The sequence below is a fragment of the Nicotiana tabacum genome, chromosome 20 (assembly GCF_000715075.1).
Source record: "Nicotiana tabacum cultivar K326 chromosome 20, ASM71507v2, whole genome shotgun sequence".
In the NCBI taxonomy this organism is placed as follows: domain Eukaryota; kingdom Viridiplantae; phylum Streptophyta; class Magnoliopsida; order Solanales; family Solanaceae; genus Nicotiana; species Nicotiana tabacum.
Window position 1 is genome coordinate 164,808,131 of NC_134099.1, and position 22,277 is coordinate 164,830,407.

General features: G+C 36.8%; 1 protein-coding gene and 1 pseudogene across 7 annotated transcripts; both read left to right on the plus strand.

The window, feature by feature from the left end:
* Positions 1–209: 209 nt before the first annotated feature.
* LOC107807738 (uncharacterized) lies at positions 210–6,240 on the plus strand. Of its 7 annotated transcripts, none has more exons than XM_075241119.1 (8): positions 210–331; positions 412–3,357; positions 4,021–4,116; positions 4,870–4,913; positions 5,092–5,180; positions 5,302–5,431; positions 5,565–5,604; positions 5,702–6,240. In XM_075241119.1, the coding sequence occupies exon 2, from the start codon at positions 715–717 to the stop codon at positions 3,244–3,246; it is 2,532 nt and encodes an 843-aa protein (XP_075097220.1). In that variant the 5' UTR covers positions 210–331; positions 412–714; the 3' UTR covers positions 3,247–3,357; positions 4,021–4,116; positions 4,870–4,913; positions 5,092–5,180; positions 5,302–5,431; positions 5,565–5,604; positions 5,702–6,240. The 7 variants fall into 7 exon arrangements, with proteins under 7 accessions (XP_075097220.1, XP_075097219.1, XP_075097218.1 ...); XM_075241118.1 differs by having other exon boundaries at positions 5,570–5,604; XM_075241117.1 differs by lacking the exon at positions 210–331 and having other exon boundaries at positions 515–3,357; positions 3,943–4,116; positions 5,570–5,604; positions 5,702–5,867; positions 5,963–6,240.
* Positions 3,276–11,093, plus strand: LOC142161706 (uncharacterized; annotated as a pseudogene).
* Positions 11,094–22,277: the final 11,184 nt, after the last annotated feature.

Consider the following 22,277-nt stretch of genomic DNA (forward strand, 5'->3'; position numbering starts at 1 on the left):
ATTTTTTTTTCACAATCCATTAAATGATATTGCTCAAATCATACATATAAACTAATGTTGTATCGTTATAGAATAATAAAAAAAACTACATATTACCTAGAATCATTTTAAAATTATCCATCAAAATAGATTGCTCATAGAATAATGTATAATTATGAAAAGCAAAATGAAGGCTACTGTAAAGAAATTTTAAAAAGAAAATGAGAGATATTTAGTTGCAAATAACAGGAAGAGAAAAGAAAGTAGTAGGGGAAGTTAAGAAGAAGTGAGGGCCCAAGCCGCCGCAGGAATCGATCTCAGAACCATGAAAACCAACGCAAGATTTTAAGAGGTAGTGCTGGACCATTGCACCCACACGCCATTTCTGTAATACGGGTGCCAAGTTTTATATATATTTTGTTTATTTCACAGGTGTGAACATACTTACTAAGAATTTTTGCCGATGCGGGCGGGTGGCGTACCCCGTAGATCCGCCCCTGTTTGAAGGGCGTTCAACTTAGTAGCCTCTGTGAGTTTCTTTAGAGAAGCTAAATACTTATAACTGTTCTTGATATTTGTTCTTTATTCAATTCATTGCACTTTATTCTATCAGAAAATGGTACACGCAGTACTGTAGAGTGTTACGTAGAAACCCTTCAAATTTGTTAGCTATAGAGTTGGGATAACTTTTCCTTTGTATGATTATTTGGGTGCTCAACCTTTAGTTTTTACATCATGGGTTTTGGGTTATTACCAAAAAAATCTTCTTTCAACCAGATAAATGAATTGGGTTTATTTGAAAGGCAGATTTTTTATAGAAAAGAAAGAAGCTTTTGCAGAAAGTATATTGGTGCTTCTTCAGTAGTATTAATGGAAGATTCTGATTCTTGTTCAAATGGTGAAAGTGAAAGCAGTATGGAAAATGAAGCAGTAGTTGTTCCATTAAGAAAAATGTATAGTTGCAGAGGGCGAAAACTGTCCTCAGTTGTTGCAAGAATATGCAAGTCTTTGAGTTGGGAAGTTGCAAAAGATATTCCTTTTAGAAAAGCTATGAGGAAATATGGCTTTTCTCGTTCGATAAATGCATTTAATATGATTATTCATATTTTCGCGTACGCGAGGATGCATATGGAAGTCCATGCCTTGCTTAAAGACATTGTTTTCTACTTTCAGAAGGCTGGTTTTGACTTGTATAAGATATTCCATCTTTCTACTCTGCACACACCATATTGTGCAACAACTTCGGTTTTCGTGTCTGATGTACTTATCAAGGTGTTTTCTGCGAATAAAATGCTTGACTGTGCAATTGATGTTGTCACACAGGCAAGGAAATTTGGGCTTCAACCAAGTATTTATTCATGTAATTTTCTACTAAAATGCTTGGCAGAAGCAAGTATGAAGGAGCATCTTCTAAATTTATTTGAAGAAATGAAAAGCTTTGGGCCATTGCCTAATGTAAGGACCTACACAATCCTGATTAACTTTTACTGCAAAATCTATCAAGGGATAGAAGAAGCCAAAAAGATTCTTGAAGAAATGCAGAAAAGACAGATTAGTCCTTCTGCTGTTACATATAGTACATACATTGCTGGACTTTGTAGAGTTGGAGAGGCTGATTTTGCTCTGGACTTCATTCGGGATCTCAGAGATAACAACAAGCCACTGAATTGTTGCTGCTACAATGCTATTATTTGCAAATTTTGTGCTACAGGTGAAGTAAATAAAGCTTTAAGCATTTTTGGCGAAATGAAGAGTTTTGGAATTATACCAGATATCCATAGCTACAGCATTCTGATTGATGGATTCTGCAAAAGCCAGAACGTCGAGAAAGCTATAAAGTTAATTGAGGTGATGAAAGCTAATAACATAAAGCCTACCGTAGTCACTTATAGCTCACTTCTTAACGGATTCTGCAAAATTGGAGCGATGGAAATAGCTATTAAAATGTTTTATGAGCTTGAGAATTCTGGATACAAATATGATCAGACTGCTTACAGTATCTTAATAAATGGATTTTGTGCTCAAGGAAATCTCATTTCAGCCTATAAGCTACTGGTGGAGATGATCAACAATAATTTGGCTTCGGATGATTCACATTATAAGCGATTAATTCGTGGTTTCTGCCAGATGGACTCCTCTAATAAAATGAAGTATTTAAGTATGATGGTACAAGAAGGTAACTTGCCTGATACCATTACCTGCAATTTCATTGTCAATTGGTACTGTACTGAAGGGAGTGTGACAGAAGCTTTGCAACTGATTGATAGAATGGTAAACCAATGCATCACATCAAATAGGTATCTCTATAATGCAGTCATTAACAGGCTGTGCAAAGATGGAAAACCAGAAAAGGCTTTGGAAGTAATTCCAATAATGCTTAAAAGGAACGCATTGCATGTTGCAAGTTGTAACACTCTTATTGATGGTTTTGCGAAACAGTCCAATTTAAAAAAGGCTTATATGTTGCATGAGAAAATGCAAAAACTTAGGATTAGTCCTGACATCATCACGTGGACAATTCTTGTGAACATATTATGCATGACAGGACAAGTGGGAAAAGCCAATGAACTTCTTAGGGATATGATTATGATGGGATTGAATCCTGATACCATCTCTTATACCTCCATGATAGCTGGCTTTTGTAAAAATGGATATGTGAATGAGGCCTTCAAATTGTTCAAGAAAATGCCACATATGCCTTCTGTTGTTACTTATAATTGCCTCATTGATGGATGCTGCAAGGTAAATAGAGTGGATAAGGCTTTAATGTTGTATCGGAGAATGCAAAAAGATGGGGTTACTCCAGACATTGTCACGTGCACAATTCTTATTAAAGGATTATGCAAGAGGAGCAAAGTGGAAAAAGCCTATAAACTTTTCAGGGAAATGAGACCGGATCCTGATAAGGTCGCTTACACCTCCATGATCGACGGCTTATGTAAAATGAGATATGTGAGTGAGGCTTTCGAATTGTTTAAGGAAATGCCGGCGAATATGCCTTCTGTTGTTACCTATACTTGCCTGATTGATGGATTTTGCAAGGAAGGCCGAATGGACAAGGCAGAAATGTTGCTAGATGAAATGCGAAGACAGAATGTCTCTCCTGATGTCAAAACTTATAACATAATGATTTATGGATACAAAAGACGTGGACAATTGGATCTAGCTTATGATATGTTTTGGGAGATGATAGACGAAGGTATCTTGCCCGATGATGTTATCTTCAAAACCCTTAGGGCTGAAACAGATACCATGATGCCAAAATAAGACGGAATTTGCTAAGCTCAGTCCATAACATGAGCTGGCTTTTGCATGATATCAGTGAAAGTTTTACCTGGTTCACGCATCTCATCAGTTTTTCTTTGGAAGTGCTAACTGGTAGGCACTCCTCACCAACTCACTATTCTGTTTTGCATTTTGCATTTCTGTATATTTATCTCCTAATTGTTAATATAGAATTGCTTTCCTGACCGAGAAAAGGATTTTGCTCCTCTCATTTTAGTTCTGCAGTTTATGCTTTCCCTTTTGGTTTGGGTTTGGCGTGGGGGTTTGGGGGGGGGGGGGGGGTATGTTTTGGTAAGTATCAAGAATTTAACTAATAGGCTACGTGTACTTTTTGGGACCATAATGTAAAGGGATATCGTAGTGTTTCAGATATTCTGGTAAGGAAATGTACGAAAATTGATGGTGCAACATGTTTAGTTTGTTAAAACGAAGTGCTTTTGTTTATCGTGAATGTTTGCTAGATTATTCTCATGTAGTGAACATAAGATATCTTCCATTCTCTTTGTCAGTTCAAACTACACCTTGAGAGTTTAAGTCAACTATCAAGAGCTGTGGGCTGCTAGGATATATCTTAAATAACCTTGTTAAGTTTCTTCTGTTGTTTCATGGATTTCTTGATACTATAGGGAGAGTTGATTATCAACTTTCTCATTGAATTCAACTCTAAGTTGGTTGCAGACATAAATCCTGGTGTGAAAGCTTTAATGTTGTAAGTTGCTGAAAAAGTTAGAAAGTCATTATGCTACAATTTTACAGCACATTTACGGAATATCAGATGGGAAAGAGCTGGGTCCAAGCTTTGCTAAGCTGAGTTTGGTTTTGGAAGCCCAATCAGCTGTCCTATTGGACATGGTAAGTTCTTGAATGAGTAGTTTGCTATATAAAATTAGTCTGTTTTAGGTACTGTCCTGAAATATTTGGTCATTGGCTCTCGAAAGTTATAAACGTGTAAGCAAAGAGAGGTCATTTTTCATTCAAAGAACACTGGTTTAGGATATCGGTTAACTTGATTTCAATGCTACATGTATTACTTTGATGAACTCATTAGCACATTTATTTGTAGGGGTTTAGATAGCCATATATTCCTGGATATGGTTATAAGTTGGAAGTTTTTAAGAATTGTTAATATTATATCTTTCGATAAGGGAAATTTCTGTATTATTAGATCATTCTATTTTGAAAAAATAACCCTTCTGTGTTATAGTTTATCACTTTAAAAACATAAGAAAGAGAAAACTAAAGAAAACCAGCATGTTCCAGTTATAAAATTTGGAAAACATTTACAAAACAAGACCTCTTTGAAACTTAAACATCTATAGCTTATGTCTTATAAATGAGCAGAAAGACTCTTTCTGATTGCTTCGTTGCCCCACTTGTAGCTTTAAATTGAATGCCTGTACGCAATACTACTTGTTGCTTTTAGTCCAGCTAGTCAATTGAATTAATGTGTTAGGAATCAAGAACTAGTATTTTTAAATTTATTCAGTCATTTACTCTTCTGAAGTCCTTATATTAGCATCAAGGTGAACTTAGATAAAGCTATAAAATTTTACTCTATATTTGAGCCATCTTTATGATACTCATCAGTAGTTAACATTTGTGCAGACGGCAGGTATGGCGGAGTGTCATCCAACATATAGACTCAGTTTGTAAGAAATTCTTTTTCCCAGACAGTGGCAATATTAGACTCAGTTTTCAGTTCCTGTCATGATTTAATAGTTGCTGCATTCGCAAGCAATTCTTTTTCTTGGACACTTTCCACAATTTTTGACCTTGTTTAAGCCTGTTTAGTGTTTGATTCTACGTATGCACTTGGCAAATTTGTAGCGAAAGTTCAAATTAGCTTGGATCATCTCTGCAACCCGAAGCTTGATATTGAAACTTGAAAGTTGAGACCTATCTATTTCTCCAGATCTGTAAGTTAATGAAAGTGGTGATGAAATCTAGTGAATTATGAATGAACTTTGGTTCATTATTTGTTTTGCATAGTGCAGTTGCTGCCTCAATTTTACTTAACCAATACTTTCGTGATGGTAGGTTTGATGATTTAGAAGGTCATAGCTTATACCGACTTGGAAATCCTGTTGACCTGACTTGTTACTGCTGAGGATTGATGTGAAGGGTTGTAAATGGAGATCATCTCAATCAACAGAGTTATCTTCCACTGGTGAGTATATATGGTTGAGCTACTGTAATGTATTTGTTAAGCTGGACTGAAAATGCTGTAATGGAACTTTGATTTAAAGAATTGTTTCTGGACTTGGTGCTGACATTATACTCAATATTAGCGACATTTCTAGTGCAGAACTCCAAGATGAATTCTTCGGACTCATACTACAGGTGGCGTCAATCATAACTTATGAACACCTAAAAAACACTTTTTAATTGGGGAATCAATTAAATCTCTGATTGGTTCTACAATGTGTTGTTGCTGCAGGGGAAGAAAAACTTTGGTTTTGTTATGTTTGTGGCATTACACAACTACTGTCATCCGTTCGGTCTCAATCAGTTGACACCCTAAAGCAAAGAGGGAAATACTTGGATTAGCAGTTTTTCAGTTCAGCTGCATCTAGATGGGGGAAAACAATCAAGAAACCTTTCAGGTTAACGGAGATACTCGAAATCTGGAACTTGGAAACATGTGGTTAGATCTGTTTTTGTTCGAATGAGTATATCAACAAGTGAGGCTGTCATGCAGATTGCAGTAGTGAAGCAAATGGGGGCATCAAGATTTGGGATTTGAGAAACACCTGAAGTTCCCTTTAGTGATGGAAGTTACTTTGGTTCATCACTATTTTCTTGAAGAAATTTAAGAGGGTGAGAGAGAACCGAGTTGAAGTTTCATAGTAACATTATTTGAGTACAAAAATGTTTACCTGACTATTATACCAACACTTCAAGTTTATGGGCTCTCTTTCTTGGTTATGGGATTATTGTTGTTGGTGACACTCTGGTTATTACAAGAAAATTTAGAGTTGACAAGATAGTAATATATCGGGAATATATTGTTCCTGCCACTTCTCAGCAGTCCAATAAATGGCCTGAAACTGGTTTCATGTCACAAAATGCATTGATGAGTTCTCTAGGACTCTCGCCATGTAGGTTTTGCGCAGGTACTGACCCTGAAACATCAACTGTAAATTAAATGTCCTCTAAACAATGTACAATAGAGAAACTCCTGTTTTGAATAGCACAGTCTTGTAGATAGCTCATTCCTTATGCCCTTGATCTGCTAACTTGTTTTTCAATTTTCCCCTAAATGGATGAAATTACAATGTGTTAAATGCCACACAGGGTAGCAGAGAATTCATATCTTTATTGTGATAAGTCAGATGATTTATCATCAATATAATTAAGTGTTCCCCGAGGTTATATTTGTATATTTTGCCTTTACATTCCAGAACTGTCCGTCATTATTGTTCAATCCAGGGTTATGGCACGACTTGAGATCACTACTGCAGGAACAGTAAAGCATGGTTGCAATACGGAGAAAGTTCAGTAGCCTTCCGGACTAGTGAATGAGTGAGCTTTGGAATGCCATTTTACGCAGCTAATTCATCTCAGAAGTTTCTTGGCGTGTAACGTGTTCAATAGATTGTTCCTTGGACCGGTACTTCCAATTGCTGCTTAGCTTTTAGTTTCAACTTCAGTTTCGCCTTGCTTATTGTTGCTGCTATCCTGCAGTGAATAGTGATGCTTATCTCCAAAGTATTAATACGGCCTTAAGATTTCCAAATATGCAGTATTGTTTAACTGATAATAACCATTACGTATTGCTGGCCATATCTGATCTGTTTCTTGGATGTATAATGAAATAGAACACGGCAAGACATCTGCTAGGACATGTAAAGATGAAATACCTTCATATATCCCATAAGTTTTATGAGTAATAACAAGTTTGCTATTGAAGTTCTTCCAAAGTACTTCAAACATAGCAATTTATCCAGTTTCATTTACCAGCTCAACAACTATGTGAGTATTCTGCAAATTTAACTTCTTTATTAGTATGTTTTCTGTGTTGTGTTCCTATTTTTTGTTACTAGCTCAACAACTATGACTTTTTACTGCATTTTCCACTTCTGATATGTTTGCTATGTTATTTTTCTCATTTTTATTGTTTCTTGAAATTTTGGCTTCTCTTCCATACCCTCCCCATTTTTTTTTGTTAGCTCAAAATCTATGTGGCCTCAATGTCATCGTCTTAATTTAACCTTGTAATTACAAGGTAGGGGTAAGGCTGAGTACATATTACCTTCCCAGACCCCACTTGTGGGAACTCAATGGTTTTTTTTTTCTTTTCTTGTTGTTGTTGTAATTAGTGTGCATGTGGTGCTTTTATGAATCCGGATTCGGTTTCTTGAAAGCTGTTGCTTTGTTTCCTTTTTCTATTTGAAGTGAAAATTTGGATTGATTTGACAAGAAAGAATGAATCTCAGGGTTTTAAGAAGGTTTGTTCTTACAAAAGTGAGTATGCAAATCCATGGTTTCGAGCTGGGAAAAAGCACTGGCTGAAGAATATCAAAAGCAGGATTCAACTATCCAAAACCAATAAGCCACAACAAGGTTCGCATAGTTCTTGTGTTGATCCAATGAAGGATAATTTGGAAGAGGAGGTGGAGAAGTTGAGGGAATGATAACATTAGTCTGAAGATAGAACTTCAGAAGTTGAAAGATAGACAAGAAAACATGAGAGTTTTGTTTCCTACTATGAAAGGATGCAGAAAGGATACAGAAATTAGCAATATTTTGGTAGAGTCGGAGAAGATTCTAGCAGCAATGACACAAGAAAGAGGCCACAAATGGTAGAGTTGCCAGATCGTGTGGCTAACTCTGTCCAGGATGGGATCGGACAGACATCAAGCTCTGTTGGTGGCTCAGTAAGTTCTAATGAACAACAGAAACAAGAAGCAACTGCTAAAAATGATAAGAATCGCGAGTTCTGGGAAAAGCTGTTTGAAGATGATTCAGAGTCTCAAAATGAAGGAGCAGAGGGTGAGCAGGCACTGAATCGATCGAAGGCTATGGTGGAGGGTGCCTACGATTTTTGGAACGGTAATAGTCAATCAATATATGGTTCGATTTTTGCTTTTTATGCAGATAGGAGTAGAGTTTTTCTACAAATTGTGCTTGGCAGAGTATCACCAAACAAAATCGACTCAAGGATTCATATTTCATGATAAAACTACCAGTCCAGACAGAATTATTGTAGCATTTAGAGGTACTGAACCCTTCAATTCAGATGATTGGAGTACAGATTTCGACATATCTTGGTACAAATTCCACTGCGGCTTTACAGCTTCATAACGGAACGGTTGTGTCTTTAAACATTGGAACGGTTGGACCTTTTAAAATTGACCCTTGGAACCTTTTAAACATTAATTAAGTTAAGTAAATAGCAAGAAAAAGAAAGAACGAAGAAAAATAGCAAAAAAAAGAAGGAAAAATTAAAGATAAATGCCAATGCTTGTTAAAGAGATGCATTGACTATAAACATGTAGCTGGACAAGTCGCGAGTGGAAATGTTCTCTGGACGGCAATGTGGTGCTGTCTGAATGTTGACTTGTTGGCTGGATAGAATATTATAGATTGTCGACCTGACAGGTCAATAAACATGGACTAATGATATCAAATTCTAGACAAATGTGAACTGTTGATATGTGGCACGTGCTACCCCCAAAAATGGCCTGAAGCATGTAATAATGGCATTGCTGGACCAGTAACTAGAAAGATACAAGACTAGTAAAATTATGAAATAAATGAAAAACCTTATCCGGATAGGTGGATTTCAATGGAAGATATTTGATATATAACAAGATAGTAAAGTCTCTGATACCTTGTGAAATTAAATAAAAAGAAGCTTCTTATCTAATAGCTTCTCCTGACTTTCAAAATGATACTTACACAATCTTCTTTCTGCTCCAGGAGAAATTAGTTTGGAAAGACTTCAATATTGTGAATGAGGCTGATGGAGTTCAAAAGCCCGTACTTAGGCATTTTAACACCAGTGTTACAGATAATACCTTGGAGATTCGATTTTACTGGGCTGGCAAAGGCACTACCAGAATCCCAGTTAGAGGGAATTACGGCCCCCTCATATCTGCTATTTCACTCAAACCAAGTAAGTTTCCTCAACCTTCTTCATCCAAAGGGGAATGACAAAGTATATCCAATTTTTTAATTCACTTGGTTTCTTTCTTTGTAATATATTGTGTATTTATAGAATGCCTCGTAAAAAATCCTACAGAGATATTCTAGAGATCATACATATCATCTGATCATGTCACAGGATTGGTTACTTGCGTCTAGAAAAACACTGCAACGGAATGAATGATTACATGCTCTGCTAGACTACTTGTGGGGTTGACAATGCTTATCAACTCCCATGTAAAAGATGTTGGTTTTCTAGCTTCCAGGATCCAAGTCAATATGTGGAAAATCTGATCCTAGCCCATTCTTCTCCCTGCTGTTTGAACAACTGTTGGTTTCGGAAATTGCAAAAGATAATTGGTTGAGTATCTATCTCAACAATTGATTTGCTTTGGTCTCTTCAGAGTTTCTTCATTTTTCTAGAGACCACAAGTAAAATATTATCAGCAATCAGCATCAAAGCCAATTTGTGAACCTTTACTTGGCCTGCTACAAGTGATTGAAAGAGTAATTTTTCATTAGCATTCCTAATTTATTGTTGGGCAAACTAGTTTCTTTTAACCAAGCTCTTAAATTTTATTTCTGGCTTGATCTGCTTGTGGTTCCGTACCATCTATTAGTATTAGTATGTTCCCTGATTTGTGTTTCTACAAGCTCTCCTAATTCTTAATGAAAGATAGCTTTTAATTCGCTGGAATTCCTAAAGTATTTGCCTTTCTTTTATATACATATTATATCTATTTAATCAGCTCTTCGTTTGTATGAACATCAAAAGCCAAGTGTAATTAGTCCTTGTAAGTTCCGGGCTTGCAGCAGACAAGTTTTTTTCCCATTAATTTCCCAGCATTACCGGGGGTGTTGTATTATCTTGAAAAGATGGAGGAGGGGATGGCCATGCCTCCAAAGATTACAACACAAGGACACAGAAGGTCCTTCAACGGGAACAGGAGAAGTTTATTACTTACTCACTGTTCGACAAAAAAATCTGCTAAGCCTATTCAACTAACAAAAAAAATTGTCTTACCATATTTTGTTCTAATGGTAGGCATTTGCAATCTGTCCAAGATGAACGGACCTTTGGCACCACTAGGAAGCTGTTGAAAATCGAGGAAAATCCTGTTGACATGGTTTGACAAGGCAAACTTAGCAAGATGGTCAGCCACTTGGTTGGCCTCCCTAAAGCAATCTTGGTTCATGATGTGTGAGGTATCCTCAATAACTCTCTTCAATTTGAAGTTATTGGTTTTCCCCTCCTTGAGCATATTCAATACCAGCATAGAATCAAGTTCAATGGTGAAGTTGGAGTATCCATTAGTTTCACACCAGTTGATCCCAAAGAAGGCAGCTTGTGCTTCAGCACAGTTGTGACTATTGCACTTTGCACTGGCAGAGAAGGCCATAATGAAGTCGCCTTTATCATTTTTCAGGACTCCACTGAGGCCAGCATTGTCATTTCCTTTTACAAAACTTCCATCTGTATTGAGTTTAAGGGAGTTGCAACTAGGCTTCTCCCATCATACAATGATGGCCTCCAGAATGGGTTGTAATTTCATCATCTTCTCACATAAATTGACCCAAGGCAATGTTAAGTTGCAATTAGGAAAGACTCTGTGAATAGCAGCTTGAATGTTCCAGCACACTTGATGTTTCATTTTGAAAAAATTGAATCTTTTTTGATCGCCATATTTACAAGAGCACCTGCTTTTCCAAATCTCCCAACATATAATGATGGGAGTGATATGTAGAACAAGCTTGTGAACATCATTGTTGTGTTTCTGTTGCCACCATTGATTCAACCAACCTCTTATAGGAATTTCCATTGGTTTTATTCCCAGAGGGGAGCCAATAAATTTCCAAATGTCCTAGCTGCATCACTTTCCAGAAAAATATGTTGAATAGATTCTTGTTTAGGGTTAGTGCAACAATTACATTTCGAAACAATTTGCTTACCAAAGTTAAGAATAGCATCATCCAGAGGGAGCTTAGATAACCAAAGTCTCCAAGTTAAGAAAGAGAATTTGAAAGGGATACTAGAATGCCATACCTTGCTGAGGAACTGATCCTTCCCTTTTTTGTTCCTGAATAAGCATAAAGCTGTTTTGTTGGAAAACTTACCATCCTCGGTGAGATCCCACACAGCTTGATCCTTGGCATCCTGCTTGCCTGTATGTATATTCATTATATGTTGAACCATCTCATCTGGTAGCCATTCCTTGAGCTTGTTGGTGTTCCAGGTCCCATCATAGATGAATTCTCTGACAGTAGCTTTGTTGTTGTTATGCCTAAGCATGTATGGGGCTAAGGGACCCTTACCAGTCCAATTGTCCCATCACATACTAGAATTCCCATAATTAATCTGCCAAATGATGTGAGGCTCTACTTTATCTCTGATTTGTATCATTTTTTGCCATACATGTGAGTCACCAAAAGCCTTTTTTTTACTAGTCGGGTGAGATCTTGGGCAATATTTATGCCTCATGAAGGTAGCCCAGAGAGATGGTATGGTTCTAAATCTCCACCACCTCTTAGTTGCAAGAGTGTTAGCAATATCTTCCATCCTTCTCACATCAATGCCCCCTTCATCCAGAGGAAAACAAAGGTTCTTCCATGACCTCCAATGGTATTTCTTTTTGTCTCCAGAGAAACCCCAGAAGAAATTGGAGAAATGTTTTTCGAGCAAATTAAAGGTGCCTTTGGGGGGGGGGGGGTGAATAAAGCAGAAAGAGTATATATAGGGAGAGATGTTTAATTAAGATCACTTTACCCCCATATGAGAGTAGCTTACCATGCCAGCCATTCAATTTTTTAACAACTTTATTCACCATATTATCAAAGTATACTAACTTCTTCCTTCCAATATAAATAGGACAACCTAGATAAGTGAAAGGAAAGTTTTTGTCCATAAAGCCAGTACAATTCCTTATCCTATTAATTCTAACAGGCTAACAGCACAGGAATTAGGTGCAGTAAGGAAAAAACTTTTATCAGTATTCACAAGTTGGCCAGAGCTGGCTTCATAGTTGTTAATGACCTTCTTAATAAGGTTAACGGATTTGTCATTGCCACTTGTAAAAATGACAATATCGTCAGCATACGCCAAGTGATTAATAATAGGACCATTACTAGGCATAGAAAAAGGAATAAAGTTATCATCTAAGAGAAGGTTGTTAAGTGAGCAACTCAAAACTTCAGCTGCTATAATAAAGAGAGAGGGGGAAAGTGGATCTCCTTGTTTAAGCCCTTGACTAGATGTAAAAAAGCCTTTTATGTTTCCATTAATGATTATGGAATACCAAATACCAGATAATAGATTCTGAATCATGTCAATCCACACTTCACAAAAACCAAATTTCCTTAGAACAGAGTTAACAAAAGTCCATGACATTCTATCATATGCTTTTGCCATGTCCAGTTTAATAACAACATTTCCACCCTTATTAGAATGAGAGATAGATTGGACAATTTCTTGCGCTAACAGAATATTTTCCGAAATTAATCTATCTTTAACAAAACCACTTTGATTAGCCGAGATCAATTTGCTTAACAAAGGATTGAGCCTGATAGAAAGACTTTTAGAAATAATCTTATTTGTGAAATTAGCGAGACTAATGGGCCTAAAATCATTAAAGGTGGTGGGGGAATCATTTTTTGGGATAAGAGTTAAATTAGTGTGTGTGTGTAGAACTTAGTAAGGGGCTTACCTCTGAAGAACTCCAGAACAAAATCAACGATGTCTTCCCTGATGATGTCCCAGCAACTTTGAAAGAAAGTTCCATTGTAGCCGTCTGGTCCTGCCGCGCTAGATGCACCTAAGTTGAAAACAGCATATTTGATTTCCTCTTCAGTTGGATTCTTTGTAAGGCTGTCATTCTCTTCTTTTGTAATCTTGTTGGTGATGCATTGGAGAATGTTGGTGTCCATATTAGCTGCTGGAAAATTGAAGAGGCCATTAAAATGTCTAATGGCTGCTTTGGCAATCTTATCTTCCCCGGTAATCCACTTTCCTCTATGGTTCTTGATTCTTTCCAGTTGCAATCTTCTCTTTTCTCTTTAAGCTTACTGTGAAAGTAGTTGGTATTTCTATCTCCCTCCTCAAACCAATTGATGTTAACCTTCTGAGTGATAAGGGAATCCTGTATAGACAACCACCTAATGTATTCAGCATGTGCTTTATTGGTCTCTGCCCTAGCTGATTCCGGGTTATTAATAATCTCCAATTCTTCGAGCCTTTGCACTTTGTCTTCTCAATTAATAACTTGTTCATGGATGTTGCCAATGCTTTCTCTTGACCACTGACTTAGTCTTTTGCTGAGAAGCTTTAGCTTTGTTTGAAGTTTCCACATATGGGTGCCATTGATTTTAGTGTCCCATACTTCCTTAACAAGCTCGAGAAAACCACCTTGTTTAGTCCAGAAGTTGAGAAATTTGAAGTACTTTATGTGATTATTAACAGTATCAAAACACTTTATGAGTAGAGGCCTATGATCCGAGCCAGTTCTCACTAAATGCGTGACCGTGGTATTTTGAAATCTTTGAGCCCATTTGTCATTTATGAATACTCTATCCAGTCTTTTCCAAATTCTTTTCCGTGGTCTCCAATTATTGCATCAGGTGTATTTAGCACCAAAGAAACCAATGTCAGTCACTCCACAGTTGTCCATGCACATTTGAAAATCAAGACTCTTGTACATTCTATGAGGCGTACCACCTAGCTTCTCATCGGGTTCCAAGATAACATTGAAGTCGCCTCCAATACACCAAGGGCCATCTATTGCTAGACTGATATCCTCAAGGTTGCACCATAAGTCTTTTCTTTCTCTTGAGGTGCATTTGGCATAGACTGCTGTGATAAAAACAGAAGGATTGGTCCGACCATCATCCATCTTTATAGAGATTTGTTGTTCCTCATTTGCAATAACAGTAGCTTGATTGACGTTTTTCCAGAAACACCAAATCTTACCATTGTCATTGGAGACGCATTCTTTAAAGCCAAGAAATTTGCGATATCCTTCAATTCTCTCTTTGCTAACCATGGGTTCCATTATGGCAACAAAAAGGATACAATTGATGTCGATTAGTTGTTTGAGCCTATGTATGCCCTTGTTTGACCTCACTCCTCTAATGTTCCAAAAGATTGTGCTAATCATGAGAAACTTGAGGAGAGGTACCATTTTTTTGTCTCCTTCTTAGAGAAGGTGTGTTGTTGTTTTTGTGTTTTTTTCTGACCTTACTCTGCTTCTTCCTCTAAGAACTGCCAAACACACTTCTTCATCTGAGTTTACTCCTCCTCTGTCATTGTTTTGAATCTGTTGAAGTTCTTGAGCATCTTGGTGTAAGGTGGGATCCTCTACTATATGATTTGTAGTTATTCCTCCTGAAGTGACTTCTGCAAAATTAAGTTGGTTAGCATTCAAATCTACAACAATATTAATACCTGGGTGTTCACGGGTGTATGTTGGAAGGCTTGAAGAGCTCAGAACTTGTTTCTGCCTCTTTGTCTTTAATGAATTTAACATGATCTTGAGCCTCATTGCTTTCCTTCAGCATGTTATTTTCAGATTTCTCCTCTTCTCTTGAACCTTCACAATTATTTTTGTTGGAGTCCTCGGCTTCTTTTTCCTCCATAACACTAGTCTTATTTATGTCTTTTGTATGATCAGGTATATATATATATATATAAATATTTCGATTATTATTTTAAAAGCTACTGTACATAATATTACATACATACAGTTCCAGCACCAATCATTTCCAACTTTATACGTAGTTTTCCCTCTTTTTTGCTGTTTATTTCTTGGAAAACAGGTGGTTAGATCTGTTTTTGTTCGAATGAGTATATCAACGATGATGTCATGCAGTTTGCAGTAGTGAAGCAAATGGGGGCATCAAGATTTGGGATTTGAGAAACACCTAAGGTTCACTCTGAAGTTCCCTTTAGTGATGGAAGTTACTTTGGTTCATCATTATTTTCTTGAAGAAATTTAAGAGGGTGAGAGAGAACCCAGTTGTCTCCAAAATTACGTTGATGCATCAATTTTTCCAATGCAAATATTAATAGAACAAAACTAGGTATTGGTTCTATAATCAGGATACGAGTTGTATAACTTGTGTTCACAATCCTACTTTTATTTTGGCTTTACGGTTCCAGATATCTTTTCTATTCAATCGGATTCTCGGTTATTATTAAAAAAACTGTTCTTAGTTTCTGCCCAGAAATGACTATTCAAAATGTCAGTAACTTTCCACAAATTTATTTCGAGTTCATTCTTAGTCCCCTTGAACACCATTGTTGCTGGTATTATTTAGTAATTTCAACCAAACAACGCATTATACATGCCGATTAATTTTTTCCCTGCATGATTTACAGGGAACATCAAAGTAAACCACAAGATAGACATGAACAACTATATACAATATATGTATTCAAAAAGTATAGAGGTGTAAGAATGATTAGCACTTTAGCAGAAACCTTTATGGAAAACAGTTATATGTAATCTTTATTTGAATTATACTTTAGGAATTTTAATTGAGTTGGTAATACTCAGATTTAAAAGGGGCAAAGTAAAAAATATTGCTACGTACTACTTAAACCACCTTTATTCACTTATTTTTGACTTTGCAAGTGAGATTTAAAAGGGCAACCATATAAAATATTGCTGTAGAGGAAAATTTTACTATTTATAATACCTTTATTTACTTTATTGCACTAAGATATTTTTTTTAAGGAAAAAATACTTAATTTTACCCAAGTACCCTGAAAGTCAATTAGACATAGTAATTTATTGAGAATAATTAATATGACCTTAATTAAATAATTAAATTCGTCTCATTTGAAATAATATTTACCCATTTTTTTAAATAAAATATTGAGAATAAAATATTAAATAATTACCCAAGTACACTGTTTTATTTTTTGCTCATTCGTCTTCCTTAGATTAGAAATAATTAAATTCGTTAAATGACCTTAGTCTCATTTGAAATAAAATATTTGCATTTTTATTGCACTACAAAATTTAAGGTGCATGTCTTTTGGTAAATCGAGTATTACTTACAAATTATAGTGTAAAATCGAGAAGAAGATTAAACAAATAATAATAGAAATTAACAGAATTTCATAAAATAGGCCTTATTATACTAATGCGTTAACATATATGACTTGTAATTATGTGATAACATGACTTTTCTTCTTGGTGATTTGTAAATAGCATTATATACGTTTATATTAAAAATCAAAAGGATGGTTTTGGAATTTTATAAAAATAGAGTTAGTAATGGTATTGAACATTACTGGACAGAATTTCACTGGAGGGGATCCTCTCCAATTCCCTTTTTGAATTGTTGCAATGGAACGTTCATGAATTACATCGTGATATATATTTCAGAACACTGGGTGAAGGTGGATTTGGGATTGTTTCTTTAGCTTCGACTTTCGATAATCAACCTCCCATGCACGTTAGAGTTTTGTCACGACCCGGATTTCCCACCATCGAGAGTCGTGATGGCTGTATTGGGAAAAAATTGAATTAACATTGAAGGTGACGTGGCATGACACGAGAACTGGTCAAATGGTCAAAACATGATGATCAGTTAAGAGGCACGAGTGACAACAGATACGGGAAAAAGCTAAATAGGCACGACAGGCAATTCGAATAGTACAAGCTTCATACCTATTTAGGTCATTTAAAGCCAAGAGATCAGAAGGCATTGAAGACATGAATATGATGAAAAAAAGGAGTTCAAATTCAATATTAAATACCCAATACGTTAGAGAATTGGTATTAAATAGGAATGATTGTGTAACGTCTTATTTAATGTCAATTATTTCTCATAATTGCCTCATTAAGGCTAAGGTATTACTCCTTTGCTTAGGATCAACTATAAAAGGAGGAGGTCAGGTCATTTGTAAAGACAGAGGATACCATCAACATTACGTTAAAATACGAACTTATCTATTGCTTATTTGTCATTCTCAAAAAGTCTATTATTTCTTTTTCGTCTCCTAATTATCAGTAGCCCGAATTTCTATTTGTCTTTAGATTTGACCAAAGAATCATATTTTTGGTTAAACAAATTGGTTCTGTTACCGGGAATCTGATAATCTTTTCTTTGAAGCTACATTTTATTCGTCTTTTATCAACATGTCAAACAACAACGACAATAACAGTAATAACACATTGGGAAACCATGAAAATCAAATCCATCAAAATCAAGGTGACGTGGTTCCCTCCCCTCCAGATTCACCACGTCAATCTCGTGAAGGCACTCCTGCTACTGAATCCCGTACTGATCAATAAGAACAATCTGAACACTTTGAAGGAGGTACAAATGAAGCTTTACAAAAGCTAATTGATGCACAGGTCGGCAAAGCTCTTCAGGCTCTAGTTAGTCGATTGCCTGCTGCACCACCCACACCAACTCCTAATAATAATAATACATTGGAGAATCCCCGTTCTGGTCTTGTTAATTCTGGAAATGGAGGAACCACCAGTGAACCACAGGAAGGGGGACCAGGTAATTCAGATAATTCCTATTTGCAAAATTTAGTACTAACCTTGCAGAAACAGATTAAGGAACAAAATGAGCGTATTGAGCAAATCCCTGGAGTTTCGCCTGTAATAAAGGGAGTTGACATGGACAAATACTCACAACAACCTTGGAAGCCAAGTGTTGCTCCCCTTCCAATTCCGAAAAAGTTCAAAATGCCTGACATCCCAAAATATGATGGTACTACAGACCCACTTGACTACGTGACTGCATTTACAACAGGCGTGAAAGGCAACGACTTGACCAAACAAGAAATTGAATCAGTACTGGTCAAGAAATTTGGAGAAACACTCACCAAGGGTGCATTAACCTGGTATTCTCTGTTATCTGAAAATTCTATAAATTCTTTTGCTGAGCTTGCAGATTCTTTTATTAAAGCACATTCCGGAGCACAAAAGGTTGAGAAAAGAATGGAAGATATTTTCAAAATCAAACAAGGGGATTCAGAGTTGCTCAGAGACTTTGTTGATAGATTCCAGCGTGAAAGAATGACTCTACCTCGTGTGCCTGACAACTGGGCTGCAATAGCTTTTGCAAGTAATTTAAATGACAAAAGTTCTGAAGTCACGAGAAGACTCAAAGAAAGCCTTCGAGAATTCCCTGCAACCACGTGAAATGATGTTTACAATAGGTATAGTACGAAGCTGCGAATTGAAGAAGATACCGTACCTAAGTTTCATCATGAAGAAAGGGGTGGTTCCAGAAGATCAGAAACCGAAAAAAGATCATGTAAAAATAGGTACGATCCATATATGGGACATGCAGGAAAAGACCCACGGTCAAAACAAGATAGCCAACAATATGATCAAAAATCAAGGAACAGGGACTCTGGTTCTTCATCGAAATTCAAAAATGATCGGAACAGACAAGAGTCACGAGATGATGACAGAAGTTTAAAGGCACGGTTTGGCGGATATAACTTTAATGTCACTACCTCCGAGCTCGTGGTTGTTTTGAGAAGCATGGGAGATAAGGTACGGTGGCCAAAAGAGATGCGGTCAAATCCAAATAGATGCAATCCAGATCATTGGTGCGAATTCCACAATGATCACGGACACAAAACTTCAGAATGTAGATTCTTGCAAAGTGAAATGGATCATCTATTGAAGCAAGGGTACCTCACTGAGTTATTTAGTGAAAAAGGTAAACAAGCCTATATGAAAAATAGGCAAGAGCCACCAAAGCCTCCTTCACCCAAGAGAACAGTGAATGTGATAAGTGGGGGAGAAGATATTCACGGCATAACCTACACAGCCTCCAACAAGGTTTCTAAAGTAACAATTACACACAGGAAACGGGTACGACAGGTTTTAGAAAATGAAAATATTTCATTCGATGATACAGATACCAAAGGAGTGATAACTCCACATAATGACGCACTGGTAATATCTTTACTTGTACATGATACTAATGTAAAACGAGTTTTGATTGATCCAGGGAGTTCCGTAAATATTATACTACTAAGGGTATTACGTGAAATGCAAGCTGAAGAAAAAATGTTACCCAAGGTGCATACCTTGTTAGACTTCGACAATTCAAGTGTGGTAACAAAAGGAGAGGTAATTCTAACAACTTTTCCTGCAGGTGTTGTTAAAGAAATTAAATTTCAGGTAATTGATATGGAAATGGCCTACAATATGATCATGGGGAGGCCTTGGATCCATGAGATGGATGTTGTTCCATCAACCCTACATCAAGTTATTAAATTTCCATCACCGTGGGGGATTTGTCAAATTCGAGGGGATCAGCAAACAGCCAGGAGTATCAACACTGTAACAGATACGAGCACCGTAAACAAAGAAAAATAGCAATTACAGGAAACAGTTGAAGGTGCCTACACTCAAACCTCAACTAAGCGAGAGAAAACAGATTTAGACTCGAGACCTGATACAATTCAAGAACCTGAGGAGAATGAAAATATCAAATCAACCATCGAAGAACTCGAGGCTGTGATATTATTTGAGCAGTGGCATGAACGGAAAGTTTATGTTGGAGCTAATTTAAACTCAAACATGCGAGGTATGTTAATTGAATTTCTAAAATCTAACGTGGACTGTTTTGCTTGGTCCCATACTGACATGACAGGGATACCACCGGATGTGATGATTCACAAATTAAACGAAGATCCATCCTTTACACCAATAAAGCAAAAGAAAAGAAAGCAAGAGGCTTTCAAAAACCAGATGATTCAAGATGAGGTCCAAAAGCTATTAAAAATTGGGTCAATCCGCGAGGTAAAGTACCCTAATTGGTTAGCCAACACAGTTATTGTACCTAAGAAAAATGGTAAGTGGCGAGTCTGTGTAGATTATACAGATCTTAATAAAGCTTGTCCAAAAGATTCTTTTCCTTTACCACATATAGATCAGTTAATTGATGCAACTGCAGGACATGAACTTCTAAGTTTTTTAGATGCATATTCAGGGTACAACCAAATTAAAATGGACCCTAGTGATGAAGAAAAAACTTCTTTCATTACAGACAGGGGGACTTACTGTTATAAAGTAATGCCCTTTGGTCTCAAAAATGCTGGGGCAACCTATCAAAGGTTGGTCACCAAAATATTCCAAGAACATTTAGGGAAGACAATGGAGGTATATATAGACGATATGCTCGTCAAAACCCAGCAGTGTCATGATCATATTTCTCATCTATCTGTTACATTTGAAATTTTGCGAAAATTTAATATGAAACTCAACCCAGAAAAATGTGCATTTGGAGTTGCATCAGGTAAGTTTTTGGGTTTTCTTGTTTCTAACCGTGGTATTGAGGTAAATCCTTCTCAGAATCAAAGCAATAGAAGAAATCACTGATATCCTTACTAATAAAAAGGAAGTTCAAAGATTAACGGGAAGAATTGCAGCTTTGGGAGATTTATTTCCAAATCATCAGAAAAGTGTTTTAAGTTTTTCTCTGCACTCAAAAAGCAAGATCATTTTGAATGGAATTAAGATTGTCAACAAGCCCTTAGAAATTTGAAAGCTTATTTGTCAAAACCACCGTTATTGGCAAAACCAAAGGTGGGAGAAAAGCTTCTCATCTATCTGGCTGTGTCTGAAGTTGCGGTAAGTGCTGTTTTAGTCCGTGAGGACCAAGGTAAACAATCTCCTATTTATTATGTAAGTAAGTCCTTACTAGATGCTGAAACACGATACCCACAACTAGAAAAGTTAGCATTAGCTTTGATCATGACATCTAGAAAATTAAGACCTTATTTTCAATGCCATCCCATTATTGTAGTTACTGCTTTTCCGCTTCGAAATATTTTACATAAACACAAACTGTCAGGAAGATTAGCAAAATGGGATATAGAACTAAGTGAATACGAAATCATTTATCAACCCAGGACCGCTATAAAATCTCAAGTACTAGCTGATTTCGTGGCTGATTTTAGTCAGGGGATGCATTTAGAAGCAGAAAAAGAATTACAAGTTTTTAATGGTGCAAACCCGGGGACTTGGGTTTTATTCACTGATGATTCATCTAATATAAAAGGAGCAGGTCTGGGTATAGTTCTCATACCACCTACAGGTGAAACTATTAGGCAAGCTATAAAATGTCATTCTATAACTAACAATGAAGCAGAGTACGAAGCTGTAATTGCAGGTTTGGAATTGGCAAGAGAACTCGGCATAACACAAATTATAATCAAGAGTGATTCTCAACTCGTGGTCAATCAAGTGCTGGGGACTTATACAGCCAGGGAAACTCGAATGCAAGAATATCTCGAAAAGGTACGGGAACTAATTAAGCAATTCCAAACTTGGAAGGTAATGCAAATCCCAAGAGATGAGAATGTGGAGGCAGATGCTTTAGCTAATCTCGCATCTGCAGCTGACGTAGCAAACGACGCAAATGCTTCAGTCGTACATTTATTTCATTCCGTTCTCGAACCTGAGAAGAATGAGGTAAATTTTAATCATTTAACATGGGATTGGAGAAACGAAATTATTGCTTTTTTACAGCACGGAACCGTGCCTATTGACAAAGGGAAGGCTCACGCGCTTCGCAAAAAACCGCTCGATATTGTTTTTATCAAGGAAATCTTTATCGAAAGATGTTCGGTGGACCATTAGCACGGTGTCTCGGACCCTCTCAAACAGAATATGTGATGAGGGAAGTGCACGAAGGACATTGTGGAAATCACGCAGGGGGAAGGTCGCTGGTAAGAACATTGATTCGAGCAGGATATTATTGGCCTAAGATGGAAGAAGAGGCAAACAGTTTCGTGTCCAAATGTGATAAATGTCAAAGATACGGCAATAATATGCACATACCCGCTGAGTTACTACACCCTGTTATAGCCCCGTGGCCCTTTATGA

What these genes read in the sequence shown, in the direction of transcription:
- LOC107807738 (XM_075241119.1), top strand. Translation starts at nt 715, where the DNA reads ATGGGTTTTGGGTTATTACCAAAAAAATCTTCTTTCAACCAGATAAAT.